At 37.0% G+C, this 16,681-nt stretch overlaps 1 protein-coding gene across 1 annotated transcript; it reads right to left on the reverse strand.

Annotated features, from left to right (window-relative positions):
- Nucleotides 1-2,116: 2,116 nt before the first annotated feature.
- On the reverse strand, nt 2,117-15,074 carry LOC106176501 (sodium- and chloride-dependent GABA transporter 1). Its single transcript, XM_013558915.3, has 14 exons — nt 14,800-15,074; nt 11,272-11,464; nt 10,937-11,068; nt 10,481-10,624; nt 8,098-8,248; nt 7,709-7,841; nt 7,315-7,449; nt 7,018-7,121; nt 6,544-6,781; nt 6,205-6,333; nt 5,945-6,044; nt 5,264-5,373; nt 4,921-5,106; nt 2,117-4,497 (listed from the first exon to the last, which is right to left on the reverse strand). The coding sequence occupies exons 1-14, from the start codon at nt 14,875-14,877 to the stop codon at nt 4,336-4,338; spliced, it is 1,995 nt and encodes a 664-aa protein (XP_013414369.2). The 5' UTR covers nt 14,878-15,074; the 3' UTR covers nt 2,117-4,335.
- Nucleotides 15,075-16,681: the final 1,607 nt, after the last annotated feature.

Consider the following 16,681-nt stretch of genomic DNA (forward strand, 5'->3'; position numbering starts at 1 on the left):
TGTAATGTGGTAAGTTACAATATGAATAAAAATCACAATGTTATTTTTCTATTAATTTACATTTAGGAAATTAATCAGGCAGTTCCCACCAAGCCACACTGATTGGGTACAAGTAAATTATTAAAAAAATAAAAATAAATAAATAAATAAATAAATAAATAAAACGGAAGCTTTTGATGACAGGTACAAAAGGCAGCTAGATGACACGCAAGGTAGAAGCTGCAAAAAATATTCCTAGATCTTTGTGACCAGCTGAGGAGAGAGGATCTGAACATCAGGAGAGTGAAATCCAGTGCATGACAGACACTCAGAACTCAGCATTTCATGTTCACTTTTATTCATGCAAAATGTGTACTTTTCCTATATGTTTAAGCAAATGGTTGCAGAAATGAAGATCAATTCATGAACTGCATTATTGTTATTTTACATTGGACATCATAAATACATAAGTGTTAAAAATGCCTTGCTTCTGTGAATGACTGAATAATAATAAAATCCTAACAATGTTGCTTATATGAATGGTTGCATTCATGGTGAATATTAAACTCTCTCAAACAACAGTCTTGTTACACGTACTTTCTAATGAACCAAAATGAAGTACAAGAATGCTGAAATAATTTCTGACAGCTTCACGATGTAGAGATAAGCCATAACTGACAGCAATATTTCATGTCATAAGACAATCCTGCATACATTCTTCCTTGAGTCCATAAGGGTTTATCCTGATGATCAGCTCAAAATTTCTCCTTATATCTATCCTTTGTGAAAAAAGTTGCTTCTATGTAAGGTTAAACTTATGATTACACAATTAACAATAAACTCTCTCAAACTATAACTGTCATTACCCAATGAACAAGAAAAATGAAGTACAAGATATCTGAACTATCTTGTGACAACACGATGTTGGATAAGTAGCATTTGGTAGGATTTCACGTTTTTAGACTGTCTTGAGTTCATATTGGTCGATCCTGCTGATCAGCTGAAGCTTCAGCTTGTATATATCCTTTTCCCTTTGGTGTACTTGATCGCGATACGAAGTTTATTTTATTTTATTTGGTTCACCTCTATTACCGCTACTATTCACCGTCGTTCATTCCCTCCAGCATGGCCGCGGGACTAGTGTTACGGAGTAAATATGACGTCACTGTAATGGGTTAATAGGCCTATATCAATAAACAAATTATTTTCCATGATTATTCTAAAAATCTCATTCGATCCAAACTAGAGAAAAAAACTCAATTTTCTCTTATATGCAAACCTCAAAATTACGAAACAAGGTTACCCTTTAGCGACGTACAACCTGCATTAGGTGCGCAATACCTAGTGCCTGACGCGGCAAAATACGGTAGACCAGAGAAACTTCCCATTTGTTCTATTTCATTTCAAGCAAAATATTGTAACGATCCCAGTTTTAATCCAACCAAGACGTGAGGGATCGGAGAAAGGCACAATTAAGGGTCCTATTAACGTGGATGTATTTATTATTATTGATCCGTGCGTATTTATTTTCATTAAAAAACTTTATCTAGGCCTATCTATTGTGGTGTTTTAAGTAGGAATTTTTTTTCAGAGGATATAAACCCTGAGCGAAAACACCTGCTTTACCTATTTTGTCGTTTATTCATATATTCTGATTTTTTAATTTTGTATTTATTTTATCTCTACTTCATTTATCTAGGCTATTTGTCAAATTTATTTCATTAATTCCTTTATTAGTAACACAGTGCCGGTACTTATTTTAAAACAACGATGAAAGTTTAACACATATTTGAACATCTTATGCTAGTTGTGATTGAGATTCTTGTATTACAAAAGCACGTACCTGTCACCAACTCTTTTTAAGCAGTAAAACATGCAATACGGATTATCAACTTTATATAATTAGATCATAAAGATGCTATCGGAGATGGTATTGTATTAAGGACACAATTTATGCTTTATTTTCAATTCCCAGATAGGCCTATCTATGTTTGCGATTTCTAGATTCTGATAAGAAGTTTTAATTTTTAATTTAATTTTAGAATTTCTAAATTTCATTAACTCATATGATGATTTTGATATGTTTAATTTAATTTGAATACACTTAATTTTATATAAATCAAGTGCGTAAACTATATATCATTATCTGTATTTATTTACATCATTCGCATCTCAACATTAAAAATAGGTAAATCCATAAAAATTTTCTATGAACATGGAATGTTGCACATTAAAATGCGATTTAGCGAATAATTTGTCAACAGTCTGTTCCTATGATAGAGGACCAAAGAGCGAAGTTAACTAATTTACATAATTAACTGTAGGCTACGAATTAATTATGCTAAGATAAAAGACCACAGTAAATAATTAACTAATTAACACAATTACGAATTAATCATGTCAAGGGTTATATGACTGAAGACCACAGAACAGAATTAAGACAACTTGGAAGAAACGACCACAGTAAATATATGCAGGGGCGGATCCAGATATATTTTCTGACAGTCTTTCAAATCATCTTTGTTGATCCATCCTCCGTTTTTGACAGTCTTCCGACAGTAAAAATGAAATGCCCGTCAATTTTAACTTGGAAGATTCTGACCGTCTTCCGGAAGACTCAGAAGATGGCCTCCATTCGCCCCTGAGTATGTGTGTAGACGTATGCATTAACATTATATAATCTTCACTTATTAACATGTATGAAACACTGACTCGTCATTTAACAGACTTGTAGCCTACAGAATACACTGGTACATTCATTTCAACAGCACATTTGGATATCGCAGACATAAAATATTAGTTCTTGGATATAATTTGAAAGACATTCTCGAAACTTTGAAATCAGTTTCAATAATAAAAAAGACTGACACACTGTTTAGAGCAAAGGCATGATCGCTTTACAGTTGTTGGGCCCAGAACAAACGGCGTAGATGACTTCTGGCATCCGTCCCTGCCACACTAGGCAACATTTGACTTAGAAATGCCAGTCCTCCCAGCACGTGAGAGAGGATATTAGGCCCTATGTGAGTGATAGAACCCAACAGCTTAGACATCTAGGCCTATTTCCGGCGACACATTGCTTCCTTATAGAAATTTGTTTGGTGTATACTGAACAAAAGAAAGACACACCCCAAATATTCCATATTGACCATTATCAAGATATACAAAAGCATTTTTGCTGATTATGTTATGGCTCAAACATTATGCATGACCAGACTTCCCGCTCTGTGACACAAAAACTTAAATCCCCCCCCTAAAAATGGTCTAAACCAGATGTTATAAAAATTGACAATTTCAAAAACAAATTACAACCGGTTTGAACTAAAACATATGAGGACATTATCGGATAATGATATATACGCATACTAATGGATACAAATTAAATAATCTCATAATTATCTTATTAAAGTAAAAACTTAGTCTTAAAAAATATATATTATATACATATTAATATAAAAGAGATAATTTTTTACAAAGTTCTCACATGGTCCCTCAAGTAACCAGACATTCAGAACCTCTGTTGAAGCTGATCGTCTTTTAGAAGTGATTGAACTCCTATTGGTGTGGGCTGGAATAACTTGATCTAAACATTACGATAATAACTGTACCTATCACAAGATTGTATAGCAGCACTTGGTAGGCGTACCCATTGTACACTGTAATAGTATCCCCTCTACCAGGGTGGCAGATATTATAGGCAAATTTTCGAAAAGCCAGAGAATCAAATGAGTGTCTGTTCATCTGAAGACATGTCTGAGAATATCTAGTGAAGATCAATCTGGCGCCCTGGTAGAGGGTAGTAATGACAAGGGTTTGGTTTGAGCAGGACAGTTGCTCCTGTCTGGGAAAAAGTGCCCTCATTCTTAAGATTTTCACAAACATAAAACGACTTCGACAGAAGAACGGTCTATAGAGTTCCACTTAAATTTAGCCGGACTAGGCCGCTCCTCGGCTGTGAAGGCATTACACGCACGCTGGAGAGGGGTGACCCGCCTTCATGTTATAGCATACCATAGCATGTGCCAAAATTAGCTTGTTGACGAGTAAGTTTACACAACCGCACGTTCTTTCCACCAAAAGCAAGTCAGGTGGAAGAATGGTGTATACAATTAAGTTCATGGCATGTTTGTTAATTTACGTCATGTAAAAGCTACATCTTATTAAATTTTTAAAAAATACAAAGATATGATGGATACATAATAAGAATACATAAAACCATATAAACTATTTAAATCAAAACTTTGTCCATATAAAATTCTGATCATCGTAGAGAAGACACTAGACCAGGAAGACGCTGTCAGTCTAGTTGTCTGAATGAGCTCCCACTGCCACCTAGTACAAAGTGGGATAATATGTCTAAATAGCGGTGTTGCTGATGTGGCTGACACCGCCAATGGTATCCTGTGACGAGTGGAATCCAGTGTTCATGTTACCCTGCTTGGACGACATCTCTTCCTGGGCTTTCACTATGGAGGGCCGCCATACAATGGGGTCCGGCTTAGTTAGACGGACAACCCTCTGGAAATGAATAATTGTTGGGTTATTAATCCGTAACTTTACGAAAACTACTTCCTAATTTTATGACTAACTTATCCTTAGTCATTAGCTACCTGGATGAAAACGGACATACGCATATATAGCTTGACCGCAATGAACAGAAATTATTTGGAGGATGTGAGTAATTTTAATGCGGTTAAAGAGAGAGAGCATCATATGATATAATTAGACATCATACAGGTATCTTGGCTATCTAATGTAATTTTTTTTAAAAAATACCGGAATTAAATAAGCATTAGCTTAGGGCTGAGTCAACTCAAACGATACTTCCTTTTCCAATTAAAATGGAGGACACTAATCATTTTTGCGCCGTAATACAAAAGTGACATTACTAGATTTTCCACATTTTACGCCTACACTCATCATAAAACTGCGCCATTTTACCTCCATGAAAGAAGCGCCGTCCTCATTGGTTTTGTAGTCCTTCCATATCCTGTATGCGGCAACCACTGGTACGATGGCCACGGAGATAACGGCCATAATCCAACCTAAACCTTGGGCCCAGGGAGGGAGGACATAACCACCGTATTCTAGTGGCGTGAACTCGATGAAGTTGAAGATCAGAATAGCCTGAAATCATATAAAATGTCATATATGTGAAAAAAACACCATTTGAAAAATTACATGACCAGGATATGATGTCATATGACGCATAACTTTGTGTGAAATGTACAGCAGGTGGTTTAAGATGTAAGAACAGCGTCTTAGTGGTACCAGTATTACTTACAAAGAGTAGAATTGGAGCCACGATCGTCCACAGCACCCACCAATACCAGCCATTACAAGATGGCCGGAACCCAATCATTTGTTCCATGTCGTTCATCATTCGTTTGGCTCCTGGAAATAGGGAACATTGAATTTAAGAAAAAGAGATAAAAATATTCATATGAAACTCAAAATTCCACAATTAATACATTGTAAGCAACACAAAGGAATATAATAAATTCCATTTTCCGCCAAACCGGCGGTTGTAGCAATTATTGTGAAATCTGTGCTGGCCATCCGTGCTGTCCTTCATGAATCATAAATGGCTACCCCGCCTAATAATCTTTTATGAGATTATTACAAAAAGGACACTTAAAAAAACAATCTACTAACTTTGAATGTCGAAACGGATTCATTAACCATTAGAAAGCATGGAAAAATCGACGTTTACCCCATGATAATCAGTTTAAGGGCACTTTTCCCGCCAAAATGAAGAGTTGCTAACCATATGATCTTTAACATTTAACGTTATAGGTGTGGGCAGTCCGTTTTTAATACGTAAAGATAAAGCGTCTTGTTGAAATTACTTTAATTTTCAGCCACTTAAAGATAAGAAACCCTGATGCATTTTGCTGAAAAAAGACGAATTTCTTTGAAATCAAATGAACTCTTATGTTCCACACACTCGAATACTATCACTTACCGTACACCCACGCAAACACCATAGTCTCTACGAATCCTATCAGTACCAAGGACCATCCTGCCGAGTAATAGCTGACCAGCTCTTCCCAGTATATACCGCCCTGGAACGTACGCAAATCAAAACCTAAACTCTACCTTTAAAATAGAATATTTCTACATTTATCTGATGACGTTTTTAAAGTTTTCGACCAAAATAAACTGGTCGACATTTAACTCGATATTCTTTTCTACTCCTGTAATTTTCCCTGGCTTTGTCCTCACCTGTGCACACATAGGCAGTCCCAGTAAGAAGAGCACTACACAGATCACCCCAGCAACCAATGGCTTGACCCTCCTCAGTCTGGGCCAGACATCCAGAACTGCCGTCTGGATGGCTTCGATTCCTGCAAACTGGAAGAAACGGAACAGTGTTAACGTGGTAACGTTGCAGATAATTTGCATGGTGGCCAACTTTTACAGAGCAGTTATCATTTGCAATTTTCAATTATCATTTGCAATTAGCAATTTGGTGATTTTAGGGACTTTTCTCAGAAACCAATTGAAAATTATTTAGAACAATACAGAATAGAATGGTTTAAAGAACACTTAAGGCGTGCCTACCTGGCTGTCAAGACCGAGCAACAACAACATAAAGAAGAACAGAAACGACCAGAGTGGTGCCACAGGGAGCCGGGTGACAACTTCAGGATAGGCAATGAACGCCAACCCGGACCCAGAGGTCGCCACTTCTGAGACTTCCTTCCCCAGCTCGTGGGCCATGAAGCCAAGAATGGAGAAAATGGCGAATCCCGCGAAGAAACTGGTGAAACAGTTGCCAAGGGCAACTATCAAGGCATCTCTGAAGAACAAAATAAATAAAACGGAAAATCACAAAGAGTTTGCTTCAAGTGCTCAGTAATAGAATCTGTCAACATTGCAAGTAGAAAAGCCAGGTTTACAAACTTTTTACAATGGCATGCCCGCATCAACGCGTAATGCCTACTTGAAATGAAAAGACACAAATGAACTATATTGATGGTGACAACAGGCATTTTATGAGGGGCGGTTTGACATAAAATGAACAAAAGAACCTACCTGAACACGTTATTGTTAAATTTATTGTAACTTGAAAAGGTCATCAGTCCGCCCATACCAACGCTGAGAGAAAAGAAGATCTGGCCTGCAGCGTCTCCCCATACCTAACACGAAAATAACGGAAAAGAATTCAGTAACGACATACATAATGGTAATAATCAACTTTATGGCGCGAAGCATCCATTTTCACTAGAAAATATGCCCTAGATCTTTCGAAACTGCGACAAAGGCCTATCATTGACTTGCAAAAATTGGTTCAAATGGACGATGCAAAATGCTTTCGGACAAAAAGATTACCTTGGGAACCAGCAATAATTCCCACTTTGGTTTCAGATAGAATTCAATGCCCTTTCCAGCGCCCTCTAGTGTCACTCCACGGAAGAAGAAGATGATCAGAATGACGTAGGGGAAAGTGGCAGTGAAGTATACAGCCTGGAAACAGAGCCGACAATATTTTGAAATGTTCATAAAATTTGACTGAAAACCATTTATCCTATCAAATTACCGTCAGTTGTAGCAAAAATTCATAAATGGAACTAAATGTAGTAAGTTTTAAACATTGATGCAAGCCATTTACAACTGATTGGGATATTTTTGTACTGTAGAATGTACACAGAGATTCGAGAACAAAACATGAGGCAAAATCGCCCATTCTAACAATAATAGTTAATAGTGTTAACTTGTTTCTTACCTTTCCTGATGATTTGATTCCCTTCAGAATACAAAGATAGACCAGTATCCAGGCCAGCAGTAGAGTGAGGGACAGCTCCCAAGATAAGCTACCCATATCTTCAATACTGTCAGAACGGTTCAACATGCGAATACTGGCAGAAGATGAAAGAAATAGTTGTTTATTCATATGGAATATTTTGACAGGAAAACGCAACGTATTTCAAAATAAGGAAATAATATTAGGCGCGTACTTGTCCGCGTACGCGTACAAAAAAAAATATTATAGCATGCGAATTATAAATCACTCCAATACTGACGTACAATCCTATCGAACTCTATTTCTATTAAACAAGTCGTCATCATTTGCAAACGGGTAAGCGAACAAGGTTTATAGTTGGATCAACTTACTTAAAGAATTCTTCGGGGGCGGTCGTGTTCTTCAGAGTCAAGTTCTTGATTTCTGGGTTTTCTATGAGCATCTCCGGGCTGTAACAGGTCTGGTTAAACCACGTGCCATTACTGTCCTCGCAGGGTTTGGCTTCTTTCTTAGAGTAACAATCTGCAATTGATGACATTTTGATTTGTAAAATACTACCTACACTGATGCTGCAGTTAGGAACAAAAAAGTCATTAACTCTCTCTCTCTCTCTCTGTTAATTTGTAAAATGATACTTTGAGTATTTAAGTAATTAAAAATCTTGTTTTTAAGAATATGGTCATCATAGATCAATCAGAAGATAACCTTCGCCAGTTGAATAAACCAAGTAATGATCTAGCTAAATTTCCATTATGTTTCGCTATTCACAGTTTTGGCCTCTTATATTTCAGATAACATATATCAATTTAACTATAGGATAAAAGTTTGTTTCTAACTTTGATATCCAAAAATACGTGTCTCTTTTCAGTGATATATATATAGTGTCAGACCAAGGAATGGCGACTATATGTCATCGGCTCTTTTTAGTGTTTTGGGTGTTTTTTTTTTCAGCTTTGTTATTTCCTTGTTCTGAAGAAGAGCTATCTCAAGTTATGTGCTGGCAGACACTGATATAAAAAGAACGTGCTCATTACAATTATTGCCTAGTTTTAGCTATTTCAGACCGCAAATATTACCCCACCACAAGCTAAAAGTGCATCTAGAGCATCTTTTATTTCAGGTTTTTGTGAATATCTGAATTCGTCACAGTATGTTTAATATTATTTTCCATTATCTACCAAGTACCGTACTCGTGGATACTGTAGCCCTTTGTTCAGCTGACACACAATATTTACCGCAGTCTATTCCTCGTCTTCTCTGTACATCAAATTGAAAGGTCTCAGATCGGGTATCTTATTGTGAGGAACTCATACATATTGAATTAAAATGATATAATATTTCTATCCGAGGGCCGTAGTCACTAAAAGTTTGCTTTAACTTCAAGAAAGAAAATGACTTCTAAATTACATTCATGTATCTGCAGGCAAAGTAGCCGAATGGTTTTGAACGAAAAATGACAAACTTTCGGGTCTACGTTCATTTATGAAGCCAATAACATTATCTAGGTCATTGATGGAACGCTCCCCTATACCGTTATGTAGACAATAGCGGTGACTGTCCAGCGGAGTATGAAGTAGGGGTGCGCAAAACATAATGTGTCGGCTCTCTTTGAAGTGGACGGTCCGGCAGCAGGGGATGGGCAATATACAGTAGCACTCTCCCTGTCGAATTTGGTCACCTCAGTAATAATTAACCGCCGGAACGGTGAAGACAGTATATTTCAAACTCTGAACATTGCCATTCTCATCATCAAACCGTCCATCCCTCTAAATTAGATTCCATCCCTCTAAATTAAATGAAAGTAAATCGCTCGGATTGGACGCAACATTTTGGAATGTCTACTGAATCATCGTAGCAAATTCCATTCATTCAAGTAAGAATCTTAGTGGTCATTTAGTAATCGTAATCAAATCAATATATATCAATGTTATAACCAATTTAAGGCTACAGAAATAAGCTATCCAGATTTAAAATAATAAACTGTAACTAAACCAGCCAGATTTAGAATGGTTATCTGTAAGTACAACCAAAAACGGTAGGAAATCTGCCATACTTAGGCGCCTTCCCAAGCGCGGTGACACCTTCAAATTGTAACGATTTGCCAACTTAAGGGTAAGTCATGAATTAACCCAAAATATCTCTGATACATTTCATGGTATTTTTTGTTGACGGATACATCGGACAAGATATGAAACTCCTTGCACGTGTATCTTAACAAATACCCAGACTTTGATAAAAGTGTAAGCTACGTTATGTAGTAGTATTTATTTATTAACGTGACATGTGATACGAGTACATCACCCGGCCTCATGGGCCTACAAGTCACCGTACTTTATACATACTGCAGTATATTAGAAACAGAGAATAATAATAATAGTAATAAAAAATAACAATCATTATATATATATATATATATATATATATATATATATATATATATATATATATATATATATATATATATATAGGTTGGAAGTTAAATAAACACTATAATTCATGGTATACTCAGCACATGTGCCGCCTTAAATAAAACTGTCTTAGACTTAAACTGTTTTTTAAATATGGGTATGTCATATGCCAGGTAACGTACGGGCAGTGCTAATATATAGACAAAGTATCAGGTGCGCTTTTTCTCATGACAGAGATCGCTGCTTATGGAATAGGACCAAAAAAAGTAAGTTTTTCTAATCGCTCTGGGGAAACATAAGATATATCTATAGTTTTGATGAAAAAAATACAAAAGTTATTCCTTACATGGCGTGTTGTAATCGTGTTTGCAGCCATCCCAGGGAAGTTCTGATGTAAAGGATCCAAACATGTAATACATAGCCCATGCGATGATTACGTTGTAGTAGATACTCCCCAGAAAAGATATGATCAACATGCCCACGCCCACACCTGCAATAAAAATAGAAAAATCAATGTTATCAAACTGTACACAGTTTCACCTGTTCCCATACTTTGAAGATAGATGTTGTGAAAAAAAAACAGATTCTAATCATGCAAGGACAATTTAAAAAACTAGCGCTATGGGTTCATCCTATTACTGACCTCGCATAATTTTACCCAAGTTGTTTCGTGTAGGAGGGGAGACATTTGCATGTAATTTGGATAACAGCGAAGCATACAATTGAACTTAATGTAAAGTTTGTGTAAAGGGCAACAGATAATTAACCTTCCTGAGCCAGACCAGTGAACAACGTGCCATACCTTGGAGGAGAGGGCTACACATGAACACATCCAGAGGTCCACCACCTACGAACTGACCAGAACTTAACTCCAGTAGAAATACGGGTAAGCCAACAAATGTCAACATCAAGAAGTAAGGGATTAAAAAAGCTCCTGAAATTTGGAAAGTGGAAAGGTGAGCAATAGAAACAACTCTATTTTTATAATTAAACAATTTGTTCACAACTTTCTCTTGGATAACTGCATACTGTATGAAAGTGAACATAGAGCCTTCGAAAGAAAGTTTAAATAAAATTTACAGTTAAATTTATAAAAAAAAGTATCTAGATAAATGAATGCTAATTCTGCCTCCTCACCTCCACCATTGGTATAACATAGATAAGGGAACCTCCAAACATTCCCCAGGCCTACGGCGTACCCCAGGCAGGACAGGATAAACTCTGCCTTGTTCCCCCAGTGACCACGTTCACTCTCTTCCTCAGCCGCCAAGGCGTCCGTGCTGGTGGCAAATTTCCCATCCGACACTGCATCACTGTACGACGGCGGGTACTACAGTAAAGAGAGTTGATGTCATTAAATGACAATATTGACAGTTTACTCAGAAGATACAAGTTTTACAGCATAGATATAGGAAAATTAAATGGCTTGATCGATACAGAGGGGAATTACCTAACACAGTACGATCAGTTCAGGGAAAGGTTTGGGAATATAATAAATTATGCTGTGCGCAGTGAACAAAATTTAGAAATAAATGAATATTGATAATTTACCTGAAAAAATTGAGCTCCCTATACATGTAATTCCAACCCAATTTAAATGGTTACTAAAATTTACAAAACTTGGGAAACCTTTCTACAATATTTTGAATTCAAAGGAAATAAAAAAACAAAAAAACAAATACAATGTCAAACTGGGAACTCCTTTTTAACGAACCTCTTACAGCTGAAGGGTGGAAATCTTGAATAACATTCCTTTCCAATGTACTTTAGATACTAAACCGCGCTGGTTTCAATTTAGAGTGTTAAAAGACTTTTAGCTGTGAACAATTTTTTACGAAATATTGGGATAAAAGACAGAGACCTGCTCCTTCTGTAACGAACACCCTGAAACTCTTCAACACTTATTTATTGAATGCAAAGTAATTACTCCCCTATGGGGAAAAATCCAAGACTGGTTCCACTTAAAGACTGGACAAATACTACAACTAACAGCAGCTGACATAATCCTAGGGATTCCAAATGAACTGCATTGCGCTTAACAGTTTGCTGATTTTAACAAAATTCAGTATATATAAATTTAAAATGAAAAACATTACTTTCATAGAAAGTATTAAAATAGAATGGAGACAGGTCTACATCGCAGAAAGAAATATAAATCTAAGAAATATGACAACAGACAAATTTAATAAGAAATGGAAAAAGCTGTATCCTCTCTTCTTGGTCTAAAATTTTCTATCTGCGAATGTTTTCCTGACAGGGTTTGATAGTAAGACACTTCTTATTTTTTATCTGTATTAGATCATAAAATTTTGTATTAGTTATCAAGTGTTAACAAATATTAGCTTTTCAACATATCGTTGTTGACAGATATTGTAAATGTCTGAGTGTTGGTGTGTGAAAGAGCAGTGAGTGAGAGAGATTTTTATTTAGTTATTTATCAATTTGTATTTTTTTTTTTTTTTTTGAGATATGCAATAAAACAAGTTTTAAAGCATGATTTCATCAAATCAATGAATACCCTAACCTATGCACGGGACCCAGGTAGATTTACCGGGACATCTTCTATACAACAACTCATATGTATCTATCAATGGTTTACCGTGAAAACAGAAAAGAAGACTAATAAAACACATCATCATATTACATTTATGGACCTTACTCGGGGAGCCGTTCGTAATTATTACGTATTTTATCACTGCTCTGTACGGCGGTTGCTTAGACGCCGAGAATAAAGAAGAAAATAAAAGGCCCATAAATAAAATGCATGCTGGCGGTGGATAAAATTTATTGCCTGATATTTACAGAAAAAAAAGATAAACCACGACGAAATAAATGTGCATACCAAAACATATGAAAAAAGTAGTAAGTGAAGACAGCACACAGAGTGGAATATAAATTAACCAGAGTAATACCCTCCCCCCCCTCCCATCACCATGATGTCCATTTTCCTAGTGAAAAAAAAATTATTCTCAAGATCACTAATCCCATTTATTCGTGAGCTGTATTATATTATAGAAAATACCTTTGGTTTATCTATGCGATCACGGTATATACTGTTCTAACAGGTGGCACCTTCAAGTCCAACATCTTATCTATGTCAGCTAGGATGCAGAGTCCACCCCTTCCCGCCCTCGCCGCCCCCTCCCCACCCCTCTATAGTTAGAAACAAAAGCTCTTCTTTGGTGGATGCACTAGTCAGTTGATGTTTTCTTTCAGGAACAGACGCGAATGATGATCTTTTGTCAGGGACATTCACGTGTTAGCTCAAGATTTCTTCTTACACCGGTTAATAAACTCAAGAAGTTATAATCTCTTTATAACTTTTTGATAAACTCCAGAGAAGACTCAGGAGTTCACAGAACAAAAGATGTAGAGCAAAAAGTCTGGTTTTCAGTAATTTAATAGCATATTTATATCGAAAGGCAAAGAAATCCGTTCAACCTACCATACATAACACTCGTCTCGTTTTAAGTTTATTGGCCTGCCCATGCAAATTTTAGCACACGTTCCTCCGTTAAAAAGTTCTATATAGATATTTTATTGATATGGAACTATATAGCAGTGGTAATAAAAGCTGTCTGTGTAGCTTTAATGTCCGCGAACTGTGACAAACCCATTAACATGACACTGGTCACAATCACCACGCGGAGAGAGAGGCACTGTACCGCTAGCGTGGCCCGCTAATGAGTCATTTTGACGACCGTGTGGAACCAGAAGATACCGTATTGTGATCGAAAATAATAATGGTATCGTTTTCTTAGCATGTCAGCTTTTGTTTAACTCGAACTCTGATCTTACAGGTGGTAATTTAAGGTGACAGCTACTGAAGAAGAATGACAAATGTACCGCGGTGAATGATGATATTAAACCACTCGCTGTGAATGTACCACGGTGACTATTAAACCCCTAACTTTTGTCCAGAATCCACGCCTAGCTAACTTTAGTGGCCGATTCACCAAGCCACGAGTCACGGCGGTGAGGCAGCAATATTTTGGTAAAATCAACTGAAAGTGTAGACACAACGAAAGTTACTGGCACTTGATGGTTGAAAGTAAACGGAATTCACCGGCTGTTATTGTATGCTGTATTTACTCGACATATAGACGCTGGTCTGCAGTATTTGAGAGGCCGGGAAAGCGACATTTAGGCACGCTACGAAGTCGTGATTACATAGAAAGAAAGGGGAAAAAAGGACCTGTCAATGATGCCGTCAGTGATAAATTACTTATCACATGGATACCTCTGCACTTTTGACCACCTGACCGTTTACACATATAATTATCTTCTTTTTCGCACGCTAACTTCTCATATTTTCAATTATCAGTCTTATAGATGCAAGCATGCCCAGTTTTGTTTTTAAAAGTTTCAGAGTTTATTTTCGAAATTATTCCTTTTAATTTGACACCGTTGACTCGAAGTAGTTTTAATTTTTTGGAATTTCTACATCGGTTTTCTACGTCTTGGCTTCAACGGTAATGAACACCTGTAACTTTGAATGAATTGCAAATTAAATTAAGCACTCGTCGCCCCGTTTCACGTTTATAGCTCTATAGTGTCACGCGGCAATTGAATGATCACCAGTTTTATGTAGTCCATGTTTCTCACCTTGGAGGTATTTTTATATTGAAAGGTTTCGTGAATAAAAACAAGTATAAAAGGGCTTACCGTTGAAGTTGCAGTTGACGTGGTATCTCCGTTTGCTTCTAAATCTTTTAAAGCGTACTTCCCCGACGATCCGTTCATGGTTTACAAATTATTACTGTCGGGCCAAGCGTGTGATTTGTTTAATAGTCTTAGTTGTTGTTGTTGTTGTTGTTGTTGTTGTTGTTGATGTCAGTCCCGAGGACCAGATTGAACTGATTCCGCCGCGGTTCGTATTTATAGACTGACCCAGGTGAGCAGCGTCTCGACTGTTTATTTTCCGCTTTGTTGCCCACCGCACAATTTTGCCGAGGTATTTGAACGGCTTGTGACATCACCTAGCTCTGGATGTGTCACACCGGAAACCCCTTTTCCTTATAAGGTAAAAGCCGGATGCTGAACAAATTCAGAACAATTATTATTATTATTATTATTATTATTATTATTATTATTTGCTCGTTGTACCCGTACTTATGAGAGAACAAAGTGGTAAGAATACACCCTGGGGACGACTTATTTGGCCGACATATTCTAATTTGATTTATTGAACTTCCGACAAATTAAAAAATCCTCAAATATACAGTGAATTATTTTGCTGTCCAGTGTTTGCGTGTTCTAAGAAAAGGGAAAGGCTTTTTTCCTACCGCTCAAGGAAACATTTTAAAATGGCGGGGAAACCGCAATAAAATGAATTTATTTTTTGAAATTTTTGACATAAAAATTATCAAAGAGGGGGTTGTTGCAGGCATAGGCAATCGTATCTCCTTTTTTTCTGAATTTTAGCATTAATAACAGTTGAATCTCATTAAATGACTCAGACTGCATATTTTAAACGTAGGCTATCATCCAGTAATAACCTATCTCAGGAACACATCCTTGTTAAAGGCGGACAGAGAAGGAGTGGACTGGGAGAAGTGGACTGGGCTTGGAGTAGAGAACACATGATAAATCAGAGGTTACAATGTTTACATCATACGGGAGTTAGCAAAAAAAAGGAAGTAAAATGATTAAGTGTTTACGTCTGCAGTAAGTCCTCAGATTATAGTTCTGTGTTTATAAATCGTTTGATACCCTGTGTCGAACTAAGGACGTCTTAGACTGGGTTTCCATACTTAGATCGATCCATCTGGATCGACCTAACTCACTGGGGGTTCACGCTAAATTGCTGTCAGCTCAAGAGGCTTAAATGTCTGTCACGCCTACCGAATCAGCTAGGGTAAAGAAAATTACCCCCTAACCGTCTTTCGGCGCTTGAATTCGATGACCAAACGAACTGGGAACAGTACCGAATGATTGACTCTATATCACTGCATAATAATTTTCTCCATTTTTCACATTTGTAACAATTATGTCGCATGAAATGATTGACCACCTTTATCTTTATTGTCAGGAAAAAACACCTTGAACCTAAGACCACCTTCAGTGAAAAAAGAACACAGGGTTAAAACGAGGTAGAGCGGTAGTTCTAATAGCGCGGTACCCGGTCTCTTTGCTCAACGGGTGGGGTACCTCTAGTCGTATGTTTGCTTGTCTGCGTGTGCGTGCGTGCGTTCGTGCATGCGTGTGTGTGTTATCATGTATAAAATGGGGTTGTACTTAATATCGGTAATATCGATGCAGGTAAAAAAAATCCCATCAAGTTTTCCGAATGGGAAGAAAATTGGGAATTGTTTACGTAATTTTGACACGAAAATACAAATTTCAAATGTCCTTGCAATAATTTTCCCCTGCTGTGTCCTGTAATACCTCAAGTTCCAGAAAATAGAGAGAACGCACGTCGATCTACAATTAGCTAAGTTAAGGTGGTATACCGTTGGTTGTCTTGTAGCCCGCACTCACTGTAATGTCAACTGATTGACCTTTTTGTTTTTATGAAATAGTGTCCCAAGAACAACGTCCACAATCA

The sequence above is a fragment of the Lingula anatina genome, chromosome 1 (assembly GCF_051362555.1).
Source record: "Lingula anatina isolate TDL-2025a chromosome 1, LinAna3.0, whole genome shotgun sequence".
NCBI lineage: Eukaryota > Metazoa > Brachiopoda > Lingulata > Lingulida > Lingulidae > Lingula > Lingula anatina.

What these genes read in the sequence shown, in the direction of transcription:
- LOC106176501 (XM_013558915.3), bottom strand. Translation starts at nt 14,877, where the DNA reads ATGAACGGATCGTCGGGGAAGTACGCTTTAAAAGATTTAGAAGCAAAC. An exon ending in AATTATTGCTGGTTCCCAAG is followed by an intron (nt 7,122 to 7,314) that starts GTAATCTTTTTG and finishes TTTTCGTGTTAG; the next exon opens with GTATGGGGAGACGCTGCAGG. An exon ending in TTTAACAATAACGTGTTCAG is followed by an intron (nt 6,782 to 7,017) that starts GTAGGTTCTTTT and finishes TTTGTTCTTCAG; the next exon opens with AGATGCCTTGATAGTTGCCC.